General features: G+C 43.4%; 2 protein-coding genes across 8 annotated transcripts; both read left to right on the forward strand.

The window, feature by feature from the left end:
- The first annotated feature begins 824 nt into the window (after window positions 1-824).
- Window positions 825-11,774, forward strand: GTSE1 (G2 and S-phase expressed 1). Of its 7 annotated transcripts, none has more exons than XM_072342167.1 (13): window positions 825-960; window positions 1,289-1,368; window positions 2,086-2,150; window positions 2,235-2,847; window positions 4,016-4,186; window positions 5,300-5,444; window positions 6,166-6,549; window positions 6,744-6,816; window positions 7,203-7,445; window positions 8,548-8,725; window positions 9,735-9,875; window positions 10,330-10,373; window positions 10,802-11,768. In XM_072342167.1, exons 2-13 carry the CDS (start codon window positions 1,294-1,296, stop codon window positions 10,803-10,805), a joined length of 2,136 nt encoding a protein of 711 aa, XP_072198268.1. In that variant the 5' UTR covers window positions 825-960; window positions 1,289-1,293; the 3' UTR covers window positions 10,806-11,768. The 7 variants fall into 7 exon arrangements, with proteins under 7 accessions (XP_072198268.1, XP_072198277.1, XP_072198259.1 ...); XM_072342176.1 differs by having other exon boundaries at window positions 10,333-10,373; XM_072342158.1 differs by lacking the exon at window positions 10,330-10,373 and having other exon boundaries at window positions 1,289-1,369; window positions 2,093-2,150; window positions 10,802-11,774.
- Window positions 11,775-11,839: 65 nt separating this feature from the next.
- TRMU (tRNA mitochondrial 2-thiouridylase) lies at window positions 11,840-22,552 on the forward strand. The gene is made up of 11 exons (XM_072326499.1): window positions 11,840-11,968; window positions 12,082-12,247; window positions 12,926-13,032; window positions 13,466-13,588; window positions 15,325-15,497; window positions 16,226-16,279; window positions 16,763-16,829; window positions 17,722-17,822; window positions 19,126-19,267; window positions 19,482-19,564; window positions 20,841-22,552. Exons 1-11 carry the CDS (start codon window positions 11,884-11,886, stop codon window positions 20,985-20,987), a joined length of 1,248 nt encoding a protein of 415 aa, XP_072182600.1. The 5' UTR covers window positions 11,840-11,883; the 3' UTR covers window positions 20,988-22,552.
- Window positions 22,553-23,233: the final 681 nt, after the last annotated feature.

Raw genomic sequence — 23,233 nt, forward strand, 5'->3', positions numbered from 1 at the left:
TGAAATGTGAATGTCTTCATGCAACATCTTTAAACTGCTAGACGAGCAAAGTTATTACTTATTTGAGTATTGCTTTAAACTTATTGTCACATGTATTTGCTGTTAAAGCTAAACTCGTACTTCTGGTCCGAGTAAAGGCTTTTGTCTTTCTTTCTTATGGCATTTGTATTTTTATATAATTCATATTTGGTTCTTTTAGTTTTATTAAAACTATTAATAATGCCCAGGTATGTTTTGGGATCTCATGTACACTCTGAGCTAAAGTTTGTTACCGGAAACTAACAATATAAAGTAAATGTTTACACGTTTAAATACTTTGAAACTTAAGACTGAGCTTGTTTACAAACACTCTTATCTACCTTAAAACTTTGCCATAAATAGTGCTCGTAACAAGAGCTATTTGAGCTCATCAGGTCTGTAAGAGTTTAATGTAAACTGAGTCGAGGCTCCGTTTCCTTTTACATGGATGTGCTTCAACTACAGGGGCAGGATGTGAATGTAAGCTTCCATAGAGGTGCGTCCGCCCTTCATGTCTAATAGCTAAGTGAGAAGTAAGTGTTACTGTAGCAGGTGAGGTTACTGAGAATTGTGACAGTAATTCGGGGACTCGTGAGGAAAATACCAAAGGGAATAGTTATAAAACCCTGAGAGAAAACAAAAAACAAACAAACAGAAGCTGGAAGATATATTACTATTTGGATATTGAAGATTGGCCCGTTGTACCGGCCCAACCCAGCACGTTTAATCCGCCCAGCTTCCCGCCGTGCCGCTCCTCCCTCACAGGGCCGCGCGGCCGTTGTGGGGCGCCGGCCGACTACAAACCCCACAACGCCCCGCGGGAAAGGAGTATCGTTCGAACCTGCCAATGAGAGCGCGCCTCACGCGTCACGTGAGCGAGGCGCGATTTCAAACGCGCAGCCGGCTGCGGGGGGCTGCCTCGCTCTCGGCGGCTCCGTAGAGGTGAGTGGCGCTGCGGCCTCCGAGGCCTTTCGTTTGGGGCCGGGTCTGCGGGAGCTCCGCAGGCAGAACGCCTGACCGGAGCGAGAGGATTAACCTGCCGGCGGGGCTCGCGTGAGCTCAGGGCGTGTGGTGGTAGGGCGGAGTGTGCCGTGAGGAGCTGGGTTAGGCCGGGCTCAGTGCCTCGTTTTAAGAGCACACGGTGAGATCTGTTGCTGCGCACAGGGCTCTGCAGGCTGAGCCTTTCCCTCCTTCCTGCCGGGCAGTGACAGATAATCTGTGAGCTAATCACTGTGTTTTAGCCTTACCGCGTCACTAACTGTGTTTCCAGAGGCTATGGAGGAGGGAAGAGAAATGGCATTGCATCGCTCCGGGCGTGTGCTGGAAGAGAAACTGGGTGCTTGCATGGATGGTAGGTGGAGAAGATGCTGGAGGTCCTCTGTGTGGTGTATCCCGCATTGAAAGTGGGGACCGTTCAGACTGCTGGACCTCCCTCATCTGCTGTGTATTCTGTTCTGTGTACTTTTCTTTGGGTGCAATGCTGGTACTAGACTCATGCTTGGGTGTCCTTAAGACGTTGTGGAGCTCTGGTATTAATGCAGGTGATGACATGAAGTCAGCAGCCTCTCTCCTGCATATCTAACCTGAACATCTCTCTTTTCCTTGCTTGCTGCTGATTCAGTTAATATTTACTGCATACATTGGTTAAAAGGAAAGCTAATTTATTTCACAAACTTTTGTTAATGATGTAAACTGGCATCAACTAGAAAGGAAATGACTGTTAAGATCACTGCCATTCATCCAGTTCTTGCTTGCATAGTCTCACTTCTGCCTTGAGACTGTTGATAATCTTTTAACCTTTTCCCACCTCTGATTCCCTGTTTCTGTTAGGGATGTTTAGAATTTGCTGTTTAGGTCTTTCATGGTATTTGGGTGTCTATCAAAATCCTGATCATACAGCTGCACCTGTAGAGTAATAAAAGCCTGCTGAAGGTCAAAGAAATCAGTGTCTCTAACCAGACAGCTAAGTGTGCTGTCTGGTCTCGGATTCACTGAGTTATGAAAACATAATGTAGTCATTTTTATTGCCAATCTCTACTGTGACAAAATCCTAATGAAGCTGTTGTCGTTTCAGAGTTTCCTCTTCTGGCTGATGAAAAGTTTGATTTTGATCTTTCACTCTCTCCAGCAAGGTATGTCAATGTAAGCGGGTAAATAAATGCACCTTTTACAATGCAGATAAAGTAAGCTTCTGACTGACTTATTTTTCTTCACAGCGGAAGTGAGGATGAAGTCTTTATTGGATCTCTGGGACACAAAGAAAAATGTATCGCTGTCAATGTTGAAGCGAAAAGTGCTGAAAAAAAGAGGGCGCCCAATTCTGATGATAAACTCACGTGGAGCCCACTTACGGGAGATAAGTTTGTGGAGATCTTCAAGGAAGCTCATTTGTTAGCACTGCGGATAGAAAGCAAAAGTAAGAATAAAGAGAATAAAATAAGCCAGTCAGAAGAAAATGGAGATGAGATCAATGAACAATTTGTGGAGGATTTGAAGTCAAAAATGAAAATACTGAAAAGCTGCCACATAGAGAAAAGTCCCCGGGCTGTTAAGAGGGAGACGTACTGTGTGGGAGATAGCCCTGCCTGTATGCTGCTGCCTTTTCAGAAGGAATCAGATAAACTTCTGTCAGGTGACACGACGCACATTCTTCATGTTCCTGCAGACAGAAGCCCTGTTAAAATTCAGTCGACTCCTGCAGAAATCATCAGCTCACCTCTGACACAGGAACAGAAAACTAAGGAAAAAGCCAAGAAAGCAACTGGCAAACTGCTAATGCCAAAGCTTTCATCTGCTCTTGGGAAAAGCTGTACATTGACAGTAGAAAAGGTACATCCTCTGTGTAACACTGTTTTCCTTAAACCTTTCCTTAAAAGATCTTTGTTGCAGAAATGTTTAATCTGTGTACTAGTTTTATAAGGGAGCTTTAATGTTTTGAAGCTTCTCTGCTTCTTAAAACGTTCAGGAAGGAAAAGTTCTGCATTAAAAAAGAAAAGTGGGGCGGATATGATGATTTAGCAGGCAACTGGTTTTACTTATTATGACAACACAGAGTAACTGCTGGCAAACTTGTCATTCTCTTGTTTTGGAAATGCCATCATTCCTGGCTGCTGTTGTTTAAATACTGGATTGGATTTGGAGTTTTCTGATTTTTCTTACTGTGCAAAAAAGAGTTTGTGTGCTTTTAATGCTTGTTAAAGGAGCTAAAGGGAAAAAGCACAATTGTTTTGATATGACAGGAAGATCTTCCTAGTTCTGAGTTATCATCTGTCTGTACCTCCTCTCCAATCATGGAAAGCACTGATTAGCAGCGTTAAGGTTTAGGATGTGGCAACAAGATTAACTGAAAATAGAAATCTAGGAAAATAGCAAATTAAAGTTGCAAGGAAGCAGCTGTTTGTTAGTGGCCTTTGTGCTTACAAATCCAGCCTCTAGAACATCCCTGAGATTTTATTATTCTATACCATATAATTTTAGGTTCCATTATGTAATCCAGATCTTATTGAAAGTGGGATATTGGCTCTTTGTGATCACTTACTGGTAGAAAATGGACAATTTCACCTTTGGTTTCAGGTGCTCTAAGAAAAATTACAGACTTAAAGCTTTCACAGCTAAATTGTATTCCACTATAGCAGTCTAAACAGGCACTTCAGATGATGTACTCTGCTATTGTAGTGGCTCATCCGTTGCAAGTTCAGAGTAAAGCAGAAGAGTGCATTAAATGGAGATCTCATAGTTGTGAAGAACAACTATTACAGCACATGATTATAAGAAATGTGCTGATCAGAACTGTCCTTCAGTTGCTTTCTCCCATGTGTTCAAGCCTTTTGTAATGTTTAGCAAATGTACTCAGAAAGCAACTTAAACTATATTGGCTTAGAGGCTAAGGCTTCTTTATTGACTGCTGACTCAGTTTCTTAACAAAATCAGCATGAACAAAAGCTTTAATGTGGTATACAGGAAAATAGCTTTTAAAATGTTGCATTGGAATTTGCAGGCCAAACCAGGGAAACGGGCTAGTATTTCTACAAAAATAGACTCTACCAGCGTGGGATCATCTGAAGATCTAATTTCGGATAAATCAAGTGCTGCTTCAGATGTCTTTGAGTCTTCACTCAGTGGCAGTTCCTCAGTGCAGGACAAAAAAGTCCTTCCTGCACCAAATAAGGTAATGACAAGCATTCTTAACATGACAGCAATCCTTGTGATCTTCTAGAAAAGGCAGTATAGTTCACATTATAATTTAAAGCTCCATTTTTGCATGCAATAGGTTTGAGGAAAAGTAGTCCCTGTGCTGTAGTTGCTGTCTTTAATGTTTTCTTAGCTGCAGATATGTGAGTGGCAAGTCTAGGTAAGAAACAAATACCATAGGAAAAAGGCTGCCATAACATGCATGAACATAGATTAAGTTGTTTTGGAGCTGTAGGCACCTACTTAGCTCTGCAAAACTCTGCTGCAGTACTGCTTTATACTTGTTTTCAATGTACTGCTGTAGTTGCCTTGAGAGTTGTGCAGGTGGTGTAGGAAGAAGGCATGAGGTATGCAGCAGGAGACTGAGAAGCCAGTAGAACAGGTGTTTGGCTTGTTTGCACTTATGGGGATTGGTTGTCATCTAGCTTGTCTTTCTGAGGGTGGCAGTAGCATACTAACAACTAAACACGATATCAGTTTTACCTGAAGCTAACTGTCTAACCTCACGCATCTGCATAACCCTACAGTCCTGAAAAGTAGCATGGTGTTGTGGTATCTATTTAATTTAATAGAATTATAGAATGGCCTGGGTTGAAAAGGACCACAATGATCATCTAGTTTCAAGCCCCCCCACCCTTTCCGCCCTGCTATGTGCAGGGTCACCAGCCACCAGACCAGGCTACCCAAAGCCACATCCAGCCTGGCCTTGAATGCCTCCAGGGATGGGGCATCCACAGCCTCCTTGGGCAACCTGTTCCAGAGTGTCATCACCCTCTGTGTGGAAAAACTTCCTCCTAATATCCAACCTAAACCTCTCCTGTATAATCCTAATATGAAGATAAAGGAGTTGGTTTTAAGTCTATACTCAGGTTTGTGGCAGGAATAAAAGTAACAGCCTACTTCAGAGATCTCCTATTTCAGTTCTGTATGATACCCAGATATAGTGAACCATTTCCAAGGGATCCTGTTTTCTAACCTGTAACTTAAGGAAAAGGAATTTCTCAGACAGTCATACATGACTGTAATGCCAAGCAGAAGCATAGCAAAGTCACATACTAAATCCCACTTTTGTCCATGTTCTGTGACTCAGCCTGGTTTAAAAAAAACACATCTGAAACTTCCTGGTGTTGCCAGTGGTCTCGCAAGGAAAAGTACTTCATCTTCTTCATCATCAGTTTCCAGTGTGAGCTCAAGTCTGAACTCAAGTCTACCCATTTCTCCCATAGCAAAAAATGGTAAGTGCTCTTACTAAAGGTTTGACCTACAAATCAGTTTTAAAGTAGATAAGCAACTCCTGTCCTGTGGGTTTGAATGTTTTAGTGGGAAAAAAAACATCCTAAAAACACTTAGCAGATATAAACACCACAGGTCTTGTAGATCTAACGATTCCAAGCTATGGCAAATTCTTATCGTGTACTTTGTTTCTGGGCAGATAATAAGGTTTCTATCAGAAGTTAACGCTTAGTAAGAATTTTTATATAACAGGAAGTATAAGTTGTCAATATTTGTCCTATTATTGAAAGTAATAGACAGACTACAAGTAAAAACCATACCGGCAACTGAGAAAAGCTCTTATGGTGCAGTTCAGCCTGTGGTGTTAATTGGTGTAACTTAAACAAGCACTGGAGTGGAAAATATCGAAGGGAACAATCCCAACTCTGGTGGGCGAACATGCTGAAAATGTAACTTAGATTGCAAGCTATTTTGGCATTCCTTGATTCCTTCTTTTACTTAACTGCACTAATTTATAGTTCAGATAGTTGGTGAGGAGGATTTCTAAAGCTGATATCATTGCTTGAGTGTTTAGGGAGTAGGTTTTTTGATCTCAGCCTTAAGTTGTTTCCTAATTAATTTAAATGCTGTAAAATGCTGTTCTGTGCAAGGTTTAATTATTTTGATTAATCAAACTTAGCAATAAACAATGATGCAGAAATGAAACTTAGCTTTCTATTTCAGGGAAATCGAATGCAACTTCGAAAGCTGGTGTGAGTGGCTCTAAACCTTCATCTAGTACAAACAGACTGTCTCTGGCCAGACCAACCAGAGTGTCATCTCTGCAGACTGTCAATACTGAAAGATCCAGCAAGCAAGCGAGATTAGCTAGTACTCCCAAAATATCTAGTGCAGCAAGCTCAGCTAAATCTTCAGCTTCTGCACTAACAGTGCCATCTGAGCCTGAAGGCAGTGGAATTCAGAGGCTGAGGTCTCTCCCCAGTCTGCAGAAGCTAAGTCAACAAAATAAAGATGGAAGTACAACTAAAGGAAACCTGTGCCTGAAGCCCAGGGCTAGACTTCTGTCAGTTCCTGCAGGTCAAACTCAGGTTCCAGTGAAAGCTGGAGGTAAGCATATGCTTAATGTAGCCTGTCCTCTGCTGATTTGACTTACAAAATCAAATGTTTCTTTAGTGCTTGCTGGCTTTCATCACACTTCTATCTACCACCTGATAGGAACAAGTGTTCTAATGGAAAGGTATTTGTAGTTCTGAAAATTAAACATGAATGTGGATAACTGTTAACAAAGCATTTCTCTTTAGATATAACGCCAAACAAGTCATCAACAAAAGCAACACCATCTCTTGGATTAACATTTTGTGGCAAAGTTGGAAGGTAGGACCAAATGGAATGTACTTCTTGGAATGTAACGTGGGTACTTGTAGCAACAGCCTCCAAAAGCTCTAACTTCTTTAAAGGCAAGCTCCTCTAGTCCCTTAAGATCCTCCAGGTCAGGCTGTGTTAATAACTTCTGAACTGATTTGGGGCGCGGGGGGGAGCTGTACATCCAGAACACTTCAGAAGGAGGACCGCCTTTGTAGGGCTTAACTAGAGTTATTCTTAACATTTATTTTTGAAGTAAAACCCTTGCTTTGCCATAGCTATTGACTTCTTGATGATCGCCTTTCAGTTATTGACCAAAGGTTAACTGATTCCTATTATCTCATAAAACTGAATAAACTTTCTAAGAACTTTTGGCTTGTTTGTGTACCTCTGCTTAGTGCCATGGCAGTCAGCACACCCCTGAAAGCTTCAGAAGATGGGATATTTCAGATTCCTCATGAGAGGCCTGTCTCCATGACTCCTGCCAGCTTGAAACGGTCTGCCTTGCCTACACCTGTCCGTCGTATCTCAGGATTTCCAGCAGCAACTCCTAAAACCACACCAAGAACAGCATTTTCTCCACGCATTGAATCTGTTCGCCAAAGTTCCAGCTTTTCTACCAGAACGACTCTCCCAGCTGGGTAAGGAGGAACACCCCTGCTCTCCAGTGAAATGGAGACATGAAATCAATGCAGTAGCTAAACTGCTTCTAGATGAAATACAATGACTTCCAGTTCTCAAGGATCTTTTCCAAACCTTTAGAGTAGAACACCTGAACATTTAGATACAGTACAGACTTGATGTAGATGTATATATCTTGCAATTAGTAAAATACAGTCAGCCTTAAGATCAGTCAATATTAACATTAAAGAACTCTAATCTCCCAGGAAGCATCTGAATTAGTTGAGCTACTGAGCAACTTAAAACTTGTATCTGATAATCTGGTTTCAGATAATTGTAGCTGGTGTTAATTTGCTGTTGCTTTTTAAAGAGCAGTAGCTGGTTAAATAAAACTCAGTTTTGCTCCTTGTGGTTGCCAGTGCTTTTGTAATATTACTCTGAAGCCTCAGACAAAAAGTCAAGGATTTCAATATTGTGTTTTGAGGTGGTTTATCTTTCATTTGAAACAATGGCTTGTACAAAGGGAGAGATTTCTATGCTACTCCTAACTACCCATCTAATTTCTGCAAGGATAATGTTGCTGCCTTCACGCCACAGTCCTGCATCTTCTCACAGGTGCATATACAGGATTCATTCAGGGCTGGAGAGATAAAAACTTATAGCACGAATGATGCATTGCTAGTGAATATCTTCTGTTATGTTACTTAGCCTAAATGCCCCAAATAGTCTTTTCTCTGAGTGAAACCAACCCACTGTCTCTAAAATTACTTTATTATGCGGATTAGATTACAATTCTTTGCCAGAAAACCCATGTGTGAAGTTTAGGCAGAATGTATGTGTCAACATAGGCATTTCATAGGATGAAATCTTTAGAGCCATTACCTCATTTAATTGCATATATATGTAGGCTAAAAATTAGAGCGTTAATTGTTTGTATTTTTCATGAAGTCAGCATGCTTTTGGATCTGAAACATGTGAAGTCCAAAACTTAGGATAAAGAAAATAAGGAGAAAATGAAGTTAGGGCACCGAGTTTTGGTGGAACGTTTTGACTTTGTCTTACCTGTCTTTAATAGTAGTTGCTGCTGATTGAAGTGCTCACTGCTTGTGTTCTTCTGCCTAGTTCTGAGCAGGTAAAAGAGACACGGTCATCATCTTCAGAAGATGATCCATCTCCTCCCCCTGTGCAGCCTCTTATGCTTGACTTCTCACCAGAAAAAGCTGTGACAGAAATAATAGAAGACAAATTAAAAGAGGCTGAAGTACAGAATGAGCTGGCTGAGGAGAGACAAACTAAGGAGGTAAGAGAAGAGAATCCATATTTGTACAGAACTAACTACGTGAAAAGAAATGAAGTCAAGCCTAGAGAAAGCAGTTCAGTGTGTGTAGTTAAAATGGTTAGCTCTATGCATGCACCCCCTAGTGCCTGTTTATAGCAATGACCACCTGCCCTGTGCTCCCACTGTTTATTCCTCTATCAAAGCTGAATGGTCATACTTGCAGATTTCATATTGAACTTCCACTTCTAGGTAAGCACTGCAGAATTCTTGTGGATTCAGTTAGGAAAGCATTATCAAGGGCAATTCTCTCACGACCATGAGGTCCTTTAGGGGGAAAAGAAATGCACTGTTTTAGAGAAATTGAGTTGCCTAGCAGCAATGTAAGTCTATGTACAGTGCTTAAGGATTAAATCCCGAATCTCACCTGGCAGTGAGTTAACTGTCACATACTTCATCCACTGAATGTTTCCCCTCTTTCCTGTGGATCTATTGGCTTCCTTTTGAAAGCTGGCACACAACAGGCATTAAGGAGAGAGCTTTCAGAACAACCAGTTCAGACCTTAAGCTGCCCAGGTGCTGTAGATATACAGAAATCCAGGTGTAGAATAAACTGCGGGTGAATTACTCAACGCTACTGCATCATTTTGTCCCACATTAGCTCATCTCCTGGCAGACATGAAATGCTGTTCTAGAATTACTTAGTACACATATTAAACTGGACAAAATGTAACAGAAGTCCAGAGCTCTACAGTTCTGCTCATGTATTTAAACTGGCTAAATAATGCAAGATCGTTGTAGTTTAACAACCATCAATATTGAAGACTTCTTTTTTTAAACCTGGCTTGACCGTAAAATAACTTCACGTGTCACAGGGATCTTTTGCTTTGCCTTGTTGTAATTTGTGGTAAGAGTCGTTGGCAGAACAAAAGCTTTTAATGCTGTGAGCAGGTGATCCTGCAAGAAAAATACCCAAACTGTAAATAAAACCTGAGCTGTATGTAAGATAAAATTAATTGCTTTTTTTTTTAAGGTATTACTGGTAGATATTGGAGCAGAAAACTCTTTCTCACAACCTTTGGAATGTGGAAGCAGACCTCTGATTGACCTTTCCAATACCCCTGAAGTGAATAAGGTTATTCCTCTGAAGCCTGTGTTCTCAGAGCAGATAAAGGTAAGTTATATTTAAGTATTGGGGGTGGGATGGGAAGGGAGCCACGCATATATACTAGCAGAAAAATGACAGGTGGCTGATATGGCTGATATGGCTGTCTGTCTGCAGACAGCTCTGTGCTAGTGTAAGAACTGTCATAGCAGCTCGGTATGTTCACAGTAATACATAGCAATGTGCTGTTAAGGAGAGCACAGAGTTTAACATCCATGTGCACGAACTGGAGCTGAGTGAGCAGAAGGAGGTTGGAGAACGAGAACTTCATTCCTTAAAAATTGCTTCAAGCCTTAAACTGTTCCTGAAGCAGGAAGTGAATGCTGTCTTGTGCAGGGCAGGCATGCTGGTTCTCTTGTTCAACCCCTCTCCTAAATCCTTCCTTAGCTGAATAATGTATGTTGGAACCCAGTTTAAGTCTGACAAGCATTTCTGAGCAAGTGTTTTTCTTTTTGTACACTAGCAGCTTGAAGGTGGACCCCTCCAGATGCTCTCAGATGAGTGGTGGTAACTATGAGAACGTAGTTATTGGCATCAGGTGTATTTGGGATCAATTCGATATCTGACCTTTTGAAGTAACACAGAAGGGGATCACGGAAATCTGACTTCAGGGGGCATGTTCAGAACAGTCCAGAAATGCTCTGCTGTGCCTGAATGATGCTGTCACTTGAATATGTGTAGTAGTGAAACCAAAAAGAAGCACTTAAGGCTTCTAAGGTGAACATGGGGAACATCCACCTTGTGGGCTGCTTATGCTTGTCTCAGAGTAAGCTGCATCTTTAAAACTCTGAACCTGACACTTGTGTGGTGCTTAGATCTGTCCTTTGGATAGTAACAGGAATCCTAGACCTAAAAAGTAATCAAGAAAACAACGTTAACAGCTTGTTGCTACTAATTCTGTCCAACAGCTAAACGATAATCATTTTTCCTTTCAGTTAATTGACTTGAGCTCTCCTCTCATCACTCTGAGTCCTGACATAAACAAAGAAAACCTGGATTCCCCTCTGCTGAAGTTCTGATCTTGACTGGGAAGATCACAGATGTGAACAAGTTTGCAAGCGTTCCGATCCTACTCTTCCCTCACAAGGTGCATGAAGATGGATAGAGAATGCGTGACGAAAATAGTTTTACTGTATTTGCAATAGAGGCATTTGTACAATGAAGGTGGGAAGGCTCTGGAAGGAGACTTTTCTGAAGATGACTTAACCGAATTCCAGTTGCTCTGGATCCTCTTGCTGTTGTGTTTCTCGTGGTCCTGATCCACTCCAATTATGGCGTTCTTCTCACGGCTAAAACACAACAGTGTATTTAAACCCTGTTGGCCTCAGCCAAAAAGGACTAATCTCAGTGTTGGAAGCCATTTTTAGTTTCTGACAGGTGCCCTTTTCCTCCTTATCCCCTTTTGTGCAATGAGGATGTAGTTTAAAATGGTTGTTTAACACGTTGTTGTACAAAATATGAACCTTTTGCTCCAGGCTTCAGGCAGACCAGTCAGTGTTTCACTAGCAAATGTGAACACGTGGGTAAGGCCGCTAAGTGCATGTGAAGCTGCTTTTTAACACAAACTATTTGAAGTCAGGGAACTCTTTAGCTGTGAATGCTGGTGGAGCACACTCTGTATAGTAGTGGGATGGTTGCGTCTTGCAGAGAAGAAAGGCAGCACGTTATTGCTGGATGGTTTGGCCTTGACATATGGAGGTTTAACTTGAACTTTCTCCCTTCCAGCATGGAAAGATGCTTCCCTGTCTGAGTTTCCCATGATGTGAAGACTTTAAATACAGGGCTGTAAAATGAAATTAAAATGTACACAGCATTAGTATGTAATTATAACAAGCTGTTGTGGATCGGGTGTTCCTGCTACGCGTGTGCTGTCTTAACGTATTGACTTATTAAAGTTTATCAAGCGTTACGTTTCAGCCGTTGGTGTTCCTTTAAGGAGCGGTGCAGGACAAGCCCTGCCCCTTCCTGTGCGCCCCAACGGGCTCCGCTGGCGGAAGGGCCGGGCCGCTGCGGGGAGATGCTGGCGGCGGGGCGGCGCGTGGCCTGCGCCGTGTCGGGCGGCGTGGACAGCGCTGTGGCCGCGCTGCTGCTGCGGAGCCGAGGTGCGGGCGGGGCGGGCTCTGGGTGAGCGCCGGGAACGGGCGCCTGGAGGGGCCTGAAGCGCCGCTCTGCTACGAGCTCAGTGCGCCTGCGCAACATCGCCTTCCTTCGGCAGGGTACCAGGTGACGGGCGTCTTCATGAAGAACTGGGACCCGCTGGACGAGCAGGGCGAATGTTCCGCGGACAGGGAGTGCGAGGACGCGTACCGCGTGTGCCAGCAGCTGGGCATCCCGTTCCACCAGGTGTCCTACGTGAAGGAGTACTGGAACGAGGTGTTCAGGTGCGGACCTGCCGGCCGCTGCCCGCTGTGTTGGCGGAGCGCCGCCGTGCTGCGGGAAAGGCGGGTCGATGCGGCGTTAGCAGCGCGGCATCACATTGCAGTGAGTTGTATTGAGGACAGAGTTGTGCAGTCAGTGAAGAATGTGGTCCTGGTGTGGGAGAATGAATAACGGCATCACAGCTCAGCTGGGCTGGGAGGTGACTGTAAGTGATGGTGAATCAATGAGCCAGAAACCAACTGATGCTTCTCGTTGTTTGTCAGTACGGCATTTCCAGACAGTTTGCTGGGGGTGTCCTGCTTTGCTGCAGAAGCCTTTTGAATTACTGTCGATGAGCTTGAGTTTGTTCCCTGAAGTCTCTTTTTAAAGGATTATCAATCAAAACCAACCTCTTACAGCAAGAGCTGTCTGAGGCCTTGTTTTTCCTGGTGTCTCCTCTGAAGGAATGGCAGTTTGATAAATCAAGGTTGTGAGTACAAGATTGGGAGCCATTGTTTGGCTGTGCCTTCAAGTCTGCTTCCAAGCACTGGTTTTTACATCGTTACATTTAATAGATGTTTTAATTCTTACATGAAGTGCTTAGCATGAGGCTCTCAGGTTTTCACAGCTGATCTTCCAGACGTGTAGAGCGTTACTCTGTGTTATTAGTGCTAATGTACACGTGAATCTTTCTCTTACAGTGACCTCTTAAAGGAGTATGAGCTGGGAAGGACCCCTAACCCCGACATAGTGTGTAACAAGCATATCAAATTCAACCACTTTCTCCATTATGCTATGGATAACCTCGGTAAGGAGCTTCCAAGTGTGTCAGTTCTCAGTGTGTGCCGGGGAGATGCTCGGGTACAAAGTCTTGGAACGGAAGGGAAAAAGTGGGAACTCCCAATCTCTGTGGCAGCGTTTCAATACTTGTGAAGCGTTTGGTTTTGAGTTTACTGATAAATAGGTAAGGAGCAGATTTAATTCGGGGACGCTTATTGACCTCAGCATTATGTCTTGTATTCTTAGGATGGTCCCCAAAGAACAAAAACATGGCTTTCAGCATGCCACCAAATAGCCTGTTATTTAAACAGCAGGAGTATGATTACTATCAGTGGGAGACTTCTCCATAGCTTTTCTTTCTTCGTTACTTTCTGCTTTGTTTTCATAGATGTTCATAAGCCTGTTTTAAATGACGAGTTTCAAGTATGTGTCTCTGTGTTGCTTTTTCTATGCCTCAATAGGAGCAGATGCAATTGCTACTGGGCATTATGCTAGAACTTCGCTGGAGGACGAGCAAGTTTTCCAACAGAAACACGTGAAAAGACCCCGAGAGCTCTTCAGAAACCGTTTTGAAGTTAGAAACAGTAAGTAGTTTTGTATCTCATCCTGGGTGTGAAAGACCTTTAAACTATAGTTTATGTTGCACCCTTAAAGCCCAGCCTCTATAGAAGGCCTCTATAGAATCTCTTGCGAATGGGCAAGCAGGAGATTTGCATCACTGAAAATTACACTGGCAGTCGAGTAGTACGTTTGCTGATCCAGGTGCAGAGGGGTAAAAATAGTTATTTCAGGAGTAATCAACATTGTGGAAGAGCTTGGGGAGATGGGGCTGTCTTCTGTCTCCTGCAGGATGATTTCAAGTGATGGTTGTCGAGTATTTCGGTGACTCCTGTAAAAATTACTCAGTATGTTTGTTCTGCTTTAGATTTAAGACCTTCGAAGCGTTAAAATTGGTAACATTTTTTATAGCTTTCTATGGGCCATGTATTATTTTGATGGGGAAAAAAAAAAAAGCACAACACTTTTTCATTCGATAATTCCACTGTTGCACCTTAGCTCTCCATTCCCTTATGGAAGGCTGGTGTTCCCAGGCAGAGTGAGGTTCTGCCTGCACTGCAGTTGGGAGGTGCGAGCGCAGCATGTGCAGATATTTCTAGAACTGTGATTCAGAGATCAGCCAAGGGAATATAGCAGCAGCAGGCTTTGCTCTTCACTCCCATTGGCTTCCTATGGCCACATGTAATCAGAAGTTGCTACCTGCACCACGGTGGTTCTGTTATATTAGTATGTGAGCTCACTTAGTTACTGCTGCTTTGGGTATGGCTCTGCATGGCACTATTGCAGGTTGGATGATACCGGGACAGAACACACTGCTGTGGGCCATAGTGCAGTAAAGTAACTCAGACAAACGTGTGGTGTATAATGAGAAATGCAATACCCAAAGGGAATGAAACTTGCAAACTACCACTCTTGCCACAGTAATGTTGGCATATTAAAGCTGCCTTGGCTTTCACATCTTTCCTGAGGTTGTCCATTGGGAATAACTGTGCTGGTTGTTCAAGTCACTGATGTATGGCAATGTGGTTTCAGTGGAAAGCATGTTTTCAATTAACAGTGTGCTCTAAAATGTTTGAATATTCGTTCTGTCTTTCAAATGGAATGTGAATGTCTTTCAAATGAAACGTGAACACCGTCTTCATCTTTCATAGAATCATAGAATTACCCAGGTTGGAAAAGACCTTGAAGGTCATCAAGTACAACCGCAGCCTAACCAGTACCCTAACTCTAAAAACCCTCCACTAAATCATATCCCTGAGTACCACATCCAAACGGCTCTTAAACACATCCAGGGATGGCGATTCAACCACCTCCCTGGGGAGCCCATTCCAGTACCTAACCACCCTTTCTGTAAAGAAGTTCTTTCTAATATCCGACCTAAACTTGCCCTGGCGCAACTTGAGGCCATTTCCCCTCGTCCTGTCACATGTCACCAGTGAGAAGAGACCTGCCCCACTCTCACTTCATATTGTTAATGTTCTTGGCAGTGAAACTTCCAGTAGAATATAGATGGGGCAATGTATGAATGTTTCTGTATCTTTTCGGTGGTGAGAAAGTAAACATTCTCAATTACATTTTGTGCACCCTGCCCAAAAACCGTCTTTTGCTTGTGTTTGGGAATAATCAAACTGAAATGCTGATGGTTGAACAAAATGCTGAAGGAAGTTCAACCGTTGAAGGCAGCAGATGCGTTGACCGTTTTATGTTGACCGTTTTGTGTTGACCGTTTTGTGTTGATCGTTTTGTGTTCTGTACTTTGCAGCCGTAAAACTCCTTCAAGGAGCCGACCTCTTCAAAGACCAGACCTTCTTTCTGAGTCAGATCTCGCAAGATGCTTTGAGGAAAACCATTTTTCCTTTGGGGGATTTAACAAAAAGCTTCGTAAGGAAGATAGCATCAGAACACGGCCTTCATCACGTGCTAAAGAAAAAAGAGGCATGGTAACACTTAAGCTCTTTTGATTTGTATTTCTCTCTAAAGTGGACTTTCTGATCTTTTTGAGCCTTAATCTCTGACAAATCAGCTGTTTCCATGACAGAATAGGTTGGGAACTGGTTTCATTGTTGTCTGCCTGCTTTCAGGCACTTCACATGCTCATGGTTAGTTCTGTATTTTAGTTCACAGGTAATTTATGTGCCACTGTGTCTCAGAAGAGCCAAGATGAGCACGAATGTGATAGGAGGCTCTAAGGAAAGCATTCTTTGTTGCGGCAGATGATTGATTTAAATGTATTCATCCAACATAAATGTTTTGTCTGAAGAACGTAGGAATTAACTGCAAGGAAAAGGAAGGCCTGGTTGTTTGGGGAAGCTTTTCTTCGTTCCAAGTCTGTGACTGTATAATGTGGCACTTCTGTATGTTAATTTGAAAGAGACTTCTGATTGTAATCTACACGCAGTGTGATCACCATTGTTAATGCATGTCTTTACTGAACATATGTTCAGTATTTATTTCTGTACTGCGCTCCTGGCTCTCACTGATGCCGTGTAGGGATAGTTTACAGATACTGGAGAAGATGTTGTAGATTTGCTCATTTCATGGCATCCCCTGAGAGTTTTCAGTGCCTAAGGAAAAAAATCCATCTGGCACAGATATGTAATGGATATTTTCTTCAGCGTATTTCTCTGCTTTTATATGGATTCAGTACCACATTTCCTTTTCAGAGCATGGGAGTCTGCTTTATTGGTGAAAGAAACTTTGAAAAGTTCCTTCTTGAGGTGAGTCATGATAGCTCTGTGGTCTTCTCCATGTTATGTTCTGGTTCTGTCTATGGCAGCATATCAGGCAGCTCCTGGCTGCTGCTCAGCTCCTGAACTGATGGCTCACCTCCCTCTGAGTTCCTGAGAAGCTGATGCCAGCAGCCTGCACCAAGCAGCTTGCTCCTCCACCTGTGCACAGTCTGTAGCATCAAGTCACAGGCAGGCTCCGATGGGTGGCTGGGATATGAGGGGGGCAAATGGCTGAACCCTGCTATTCTGTGACGTAGTTGAGCGCAGGGGGGAGTGAAGCACAAGTGGTCGCTGCTGCTGGTCAGTTGCCCTCCTGCTTCTCCCTCAGGCAGCATCAGCAAAGAGGCAGTGAGCTGTGCTGGTAGAGATGATGTGTTGAAAAGCCGCTTTCTGACTCTAGGAGAATGTAGCAGCAGAGCTTGAGGTTTTTTTGGAGCCGCCTTGTGACTTCAATCTCTATGTCTTTGACAGTATTTAGAACCTCGGCCAGGTAACTTTGTTTCCATTGAAGATAAGAAGGTGATGGGAGCGCACAAAGGTAATTGGCTGACGCCCCAATGACTGCTTTTAGATAAATGGAGCAATAATGCTTATGGCTAGAGGGACAAACCTTGGGGAATTACAAACCAGGCTGCAGATTTCTTCTGATTGGAATATTCTAATATCTCCTGGAAAACCTGCATTGCACAGAATGCAGAGCCTTGAGCTGCAGCTGATTATTTGATGTAGTTCTGTGTTGCAAGAAAGTAGCCGATACTTCTATCAGAGTTGGTACTTGGTGACTGTTAATTTAATACCAAGAGGCCATTTTTTCGCATAATTCTTTTAAAATGAGAGATTTTCAGTTCCAAATTCTTCAGTATCTAAATTTTGCACTTCAGGGATGTATTTCCCACATTTGGTGATGTCACAGAATCATAGAATCCTTGACGTTGAAAGGGACCTCTGCAGGCAGTGTAGTGCAGCTCCCTGCAGTGAGCAGGGACAGCACAGCCCTGCTGTGCAACTGCTTTGGTGTACTTTGCTCACTTGGTGGTTCTGGCTGCCAGAACTGAGCTCCTGTCCCGGACTGCATATGGAAGTGGGATGTTCTCCAGGGACAGAAAATAGCAGGGGGAGCTGGTAAGGCTGTAAGGCAGAGTGATGGCAAAACCACCAAGTGTAACAGAAAGAGAGAACTCTTTGTCTTTTACGACCCCTAAGAATACCGCAGTGGGAACAGATCAGTTTGAAAGCGTGTGCTTCAGGTACGGATGCAAACGTTCAAGTTGGTGCTGGCTTCATTTGTAATTGGCACACCTGTCTAAGGTGGTTTGGGTTGTTATTCCTTGTTTAATGATAAAGCTTTGGGGAAGCACTTCTGATATATGTTGGGTTTTAAAGTGAACGTTAAAGGATGTTAAGAGCGTTACGCTTTCATATTTCTTTAGGTTGGTTCCTGTACACAATAGGCCAGAGGGCAAGACTGGCAGGCCAGCAGGATGCGTGGTTTGTTGTAGATAAAGATGTCAGCACTGGAGATATCTTTGTGGTGAGTTAATTAGCACTGTTGTGAATAACTAACGCAATCATTCCGTGACTCCTGCTGTGCGGAATGCGATCCTCACTTGGGCAGAATTCTTGGCTTTCCTACTGGAGGAAACAAGCAGCAGCTAGTGCAGCATGTGCAGCTTTGGGGCGTCGTGTCCAAACTGGCTTTTGGTGAGCAGAGAATTGGTTCAGATTTTGGCAGTGAGATTTTCCCAGACAAATGGCAAACAATGAAATGAATCAGCCAGACTGCTGAGCTCTCTTTTTCCTTCTAACACTGAAGAGTTTATTGTGTTGTTGTGGCACAGTACACAAAATGTGTACTCTCTTGGTTTACTATGTTTTGCTGATTTCTCTTTCTAGTAAAGGAAGTAGCAGCCACGAATACAGCTTCGTCATCTTGAAAGCTGAGGCAGAATGTAATGCTGTGAATCATTGATGTCCTAATGACTATCTTAGGAGATGGATGGAGTTCTGCAGCTTTCCTGCTTTGTTAGTAGTGTTCTTGCTGTTCTGAAAGCTGTTACTCTTACTCTGATACCGACGAGATTATCATGGCGTGTTGCTACTTATTTATGTGCCTGAGGAAAAATGAATGTAATCTCCCAGTTCTGAGGGTTGTCCATCTCCAGAAATGAGATACTGAATATCTGAACCACAGCACAGCCTGGATTGTAAATATAAATTATCTGGAGAACCGTTATTTTTTTGACAAATGAATGATTTTCTTCCTTACACTGTAGCACTAGAAATAAACTTGTTCCTTCTAGAATTAATGCAAGGGTGACACAAATCTACGTAGCTGGAAATCTACATATCTGCACTGCAGTGCAGTAACAGGAGATAGTGCCATGAAATAAGCTAGCACAGGCAGGAAGGTGGTGTATTAAATCAATTGTGTAATGTGGGTATATTCAGAAATAGTTTATAACTTTTGTCCTCCTGGTTTTGTTTGCCATTATGGGATTGCTTTACAATGAGAAGTCGAAGGGCAGGGAGGTAGCATCTTCCTGAAGAGGTGTAAGGAGGGCAGTAAACATCCAAACTGAGCCCAAAGAAGGCAGAAATGTGGTTGGAGGCAATATCCAGGAAGTGAGACAGCCCTGAGGCTTATGAGGTTTGCTTTAGCATATTAAACCTTCCACCTGGAGCTGTTGAAGTGCTAGTAGTGCTGTTTTCTTACTTGCTTTGCCTTTATTTTGTTATGGCTTGATGCTTCTTCTGTATTTCATGCTTTCTGTCTCAACAGCCATAGGCTCTTTGGTAAAAATAACCTCACCATGAAACGAATGTTGTGTTTCAAGGCACCATCAACGGATCACCCTGCTTTGTTCAGAGACCTGTTGAGGACAAATCGAGTGCACTGGATAGCAGAGGAGCCACCTGCGGAGCTCGTGAGAGATAAAATGGAGTGTCATTTCAGGTTTCGGCACCAGATGGCACTGGGTAATCAAACTTGGGTTTGTTTTCTCTCTTTTACTTGGTTTTGTTGGTGAAATGCTGGTAGTGCTATGAGTTGTTTTGCAGAAATGGCTGAAATATTTTGGATCCTTATGAAACGGTTCTCTGCAGCACTGGTGTGTTGACTTAGATCTGTTTGACTTAGTGATTGCTTTTGTTTCTGAGAGAACCTAAGAACTGTTTGGCTTTTCTCCCTCAGTGCCGTGTGTGCTGACTCTAAACCAGGATGGGAGCGTGTGGGTGACACTAGTGAAGCCAGCAAGAGCTCTCACTCCTGGACAGGTAAGTGGTTGGAAGTGATTTTCTTTCACTTTGGGGGTTTTAATGTAAAAAAGTAACCAGTAAAACCTGGCAGTGCTGTTCATAGCTGGAGCAAAATAATTTTCACATGAAAATACCATGTGAGAGCAGTCAGCTCCGTTTTGGCAATTCATCCTCTATCCTATGAAGAGGTTTTTTGCAGCTTTAAGTCCGTTGTTATCCATGTATCATGAGAGGCTGACTTACAAGTTGCAGAACCATATTGGACAGTCTCTGGTAATTGCTTATATACGTGGTAAGGGTACCTATTTCTGTCGTCAAGAAACAGATTTTAAAAGTCATTAGTTTGGTAATTGGCTGCTTAATGTGGTTTTAACGTTCAAATTCATTTAGCAAGGATCTGCATTCAGCAGGTTTCATTGTCCCAGAACAATAATGAGAAGGGGTAATGCACAGTGATACCTTTCAAAACCTCTAACATCACAAAATCATAGAATGGCCTGGGTTGAAAAGGACCACAGTGATCATCTTGTTTCAACCTCCTGCTATGTGCAGGATTGCCAACCACCAGACCAGGCTGCCACATCCAGCCTGGACTTGAATGCCTACAGGGATGGGGCATCCACAACCTCCTTGGGCAACCTGTTTCCAGTGCATCACCACCCTCTGGGTGGAAAACTTCCTCCTAATCTCTAACCTAAACCTCCCCTGTTTTAGTTTAAAACCATTCCCCCTCGTCCTATCACTATCCACCCTAGTAGACAGCCGTTCCCCTTCCTGTTTATATGCTCCTTTCAAATATTGGAAGGCCACAATGAGATCTCCCCAGAGCCTTCTCTTCTCCAAGCTAAACAAGCCCAGTTCCCTCAACCTTTCCTCATAGCAGAGGTGCTCCAGCCCTCTGATCATCTTAGTGGCCCTCTTCTGGACCCGCTCCAAGAGTGATACAGATGAAAAGTCATTATGAGATGAATCAGGATGAGTGTTAATATAAGGGTAAACCACAATGCATTATAAACTAGAGGCTCTCGGTCGTTTTATGCATACCCTCTCTTGCCCCAGGGCCTCCGGGGTACATTGAGAACCAAGAGGTTTGTAACAGAGTGAGTGTAAGGAAAGTGAGCCGAGCTGAGAGGAGTCCCACTGGGGTTCATGGTGTGAGTGAGAACTGTGAGGTGCCTGCTTAGAGCAGGTACTGATGTACGCACTCACTGTATGGCAGCTCTTGTGCATCCTGCATTGCTTGCTGTGTAGTTTGCAGCTGTTAAAAAAGGCTCTGCCTGTGTTCATCTCCTAGTTTGCTGTGTTCTACAAGGGTGATGAATGCTTGGGCAGCGGGAAGATCCTGCGGCTGGGCCCATCGGTGTTCACCATGCAGCAGGGCAGAAACCGAGAGGAGGGTACCAGGAAGGAAGATATTGACAAGGTAGAACCAGCAACGTAGCAGTTGGGTTTGTTCATTGAAGGATGTTTGGATGATTTGCTGCCTGACAATAATAAAAACAATGGGAAACATCTTCTTGGTGGATTCGAGTACTCTGAAGGTTGACTATCTAGTCCCAACTCTCGCTGCTAGCACAGAATGGCTTTGAAACAAAAGCTGACTTGGCACAAGGCTGTTGAGGTGTGTGATGATATTTATGCTGATGTGTACAAGAGAATGTCTTAGAGTTGTTCTGTAACAGGAGTTGCACATACAAGAATTTTAATACAAAAAGAATAATGTGTGAAATCATAACCTTGTATTTTATGCAGAAGTGAAATATTTTTGTCTTACTTGAAGACAGCTGTTTCCAGGTAAGGTACAGTAAATGTATGCGTGTGCACTGAACCCTGGGAAAGGAACGAATGGTGTCTCAGCGCCGCAGCATTTTGTCTGCACGCTGAGCAACAGGTACCTGTTTTAATTAGATAGAGTTTTATTAAAAAATGTTCTAGATTCTTAAGCTGTGCTCCACAGTGCTTTGAAACGTCTGTTATCCAGAATTACAAATCTGGGAGCTTGCAAACAGTTCCATATTTCCATCTTTCAACTCAGTTTAACAAGTGCAGGGAAGAAGCCTACACTGTCGTGCTTCAGAAAAACCCGAATTCATACGTGCTCCCTTATTATACAGCTAACTTAATGTGGACCAGATAAGAATTCAATTTTGGATCATGCCAGGTGTCAAAACGAGCGGCGTTAGGAAGAACCAAATGCCCCTGTCCAAGTTATTTGTGTTAAGAACTGAGTGCATTTTGAGGACACTCCGTGCTTTCAACAAAGCTTTATTACAACGAGCCCACAAAAAGCAAGTCCTGTATTTCCACACAGAAGGTACTCATTGAAGTCCAGCTACACGGGAGCGAGGCTTATTAAATGGGTGTAGAATTTTGAAACGGCATCCACTTTGGGCAGTAGTAAAGCTCTGACATGAATAGATCTTTTCAGCTGATTTGAGGGCTTGGATTACACGGAGCATTCTGTCCTTTTCTGTTGTCTGAGCGTCTTCTCAGAATGCCTTTTATCCCTTTTTGTCAGATTAAAATAGTCTCTTTTCTGCAAAGTGTGTCTGTGGAGGGGGGTGGGAACGGGGAGGAGGCGCTGATCAGTGTCCACCTGCTGGCCTGGTGGAGTTAAGCACAATTCAGGGAGCACCACAGAGAACATCTAGACTCTTAAAGTCTTTTATATTTACTCAACGTTACTGTAGGTGTGGAGAGAAAAGCCATCGTCTTTCACTGGTGCTGCAATCAATTCCATTTACAAGGCTGTTTGGGGGGCATATCCACGTGCAGGGTAATGGTGAAGAGCGTTCATGCCTGGTGTCAGCTCTTGGTTTGTGCTTGGTCGGTTGTGTTACGGGTCTTGGTCTCAATGATGTATGTTCCCAATGTTTCTTTTATCTCTCCTGAAACTTTGGTCTTTGCAAAGCGTGGTATTAATTACTCAGGTGTTAATGATCCATGTCATCCTCATCTGATTTTTCCCATAAGTGTCCCAATTAAAATCTTCACACATGCTTTGTGTAATACTAGAGTGCTCTCTCTTTATTATTGCATCGTCTGACATCATGTTCAGATGTAGCTGTTACTCGGTGTGCTCTTGCTAGAGGTAGCTGTGCAGCTACAAGAAAAGGGCTGCCATGGCTGCTGCTGACACAGCCCCCTCCCAGCACCCACGTCCTGCAGCCAAGGAGCCATGCCCACAGGTCACCTGCAGAGGTGAAATGTGCCCATGGACTGCCTGGTGTCGGACTTGGTAACTCCATGGCTCCATTCCATGCAGCAGCACTAGCTTTGAAGGAAGCTCCCAGGAAAGCATCAGCCTTAGAACTGCAAGGCACCAAAGCCGTGGGGAACAGCCACAGGACACCTACTTGCAGCCTGACAGTTTATCAAGAGTGATGTGATAGGGCCGCCCTGTCCTGGAGCTCTCAGTAATGCTGTTCATATCGGGTGAAGAGCTGCACGAAATCACGTGTCAAAGAAGGATGAATTATAGAGAGAGAAATGACAGCAGCGTGCCATAACTAGATGTGCTGAGGTATCCGGTGGATTTAAGTTTGGCACTGGATTAACTGCAGGTTTTATTTTAATCTAGTTACTTAAGGTGGGAGTTTTTGGAGAGTACACGCATTTTTATCTATCGCTCCTCCCTAGGGGTGCAGGAAGGGCTCTGCAGGCCGTGTCATGCCAGCCAGAGCTGAG

The sequence above is a fragment of the Excalfactoria chinensis genome, chromosome 1, assembly GCF_039878825.1.
Source record: "Excalfactoria chinensis isolate bCotChi1 chromosome 1, bCotChi1.hap2, whole genome shotgun sequence".
In the NCBI taxonomy this organism is placed as follows: Eukaryota; Metazoa; Chordata; class Aves; order Galliformes; family Phasianidae; genus Excalfactoria; species Excalfactoria chinensis.

Excerpts from the sequence above, each read along its gene's own strand:
- TRMU (XM_072326499.1), top strand. The coding sequence starts at position 11,884 with ATGCTGGCGGCGGGGCGGCGCGTGGCCTGCGCCGTGTCGGGCGGCGTG. Across the intron at positions 12,248-12,925 it reads TACTGGAACGAGGTGTTCAG|TGACCTCTTAAAGGAGTATG; the intron begins GTGCGGACCTGC and ends TTTCTCTTACAG. Across the intron at positions 13,033-13,465 it reads TTATGCTATGGATAACCTCG|GAGCAGATGCAATTGCTACT; the intron begins GTAAGGAGCTTC and ends ATGCCTCAATAG.
- GTSE1 (XM_072342130.1), top strand. The coding sequence starts at position 1,294 with ATGGAGGAGGGAAGAGAAATGGCATTGCATCGCTCCGGGCGTGTGCTG. Across the intron at positions 2,848-4,015 it reads GTACATTGACAGTAGAAAAG|GCCAAACCAGGGAAACGGGC; the intron begins GTACATCCTCTG and ends TGGAATTTGCAG. Across the intron at positions 8,726-9,734 it reads AGGAGAGACAAACTAAGGAG|GTATTACTGGTAGATATTGG; the intron begins GTAAGAGAAGAG and ends TTTTTTTTTAAG.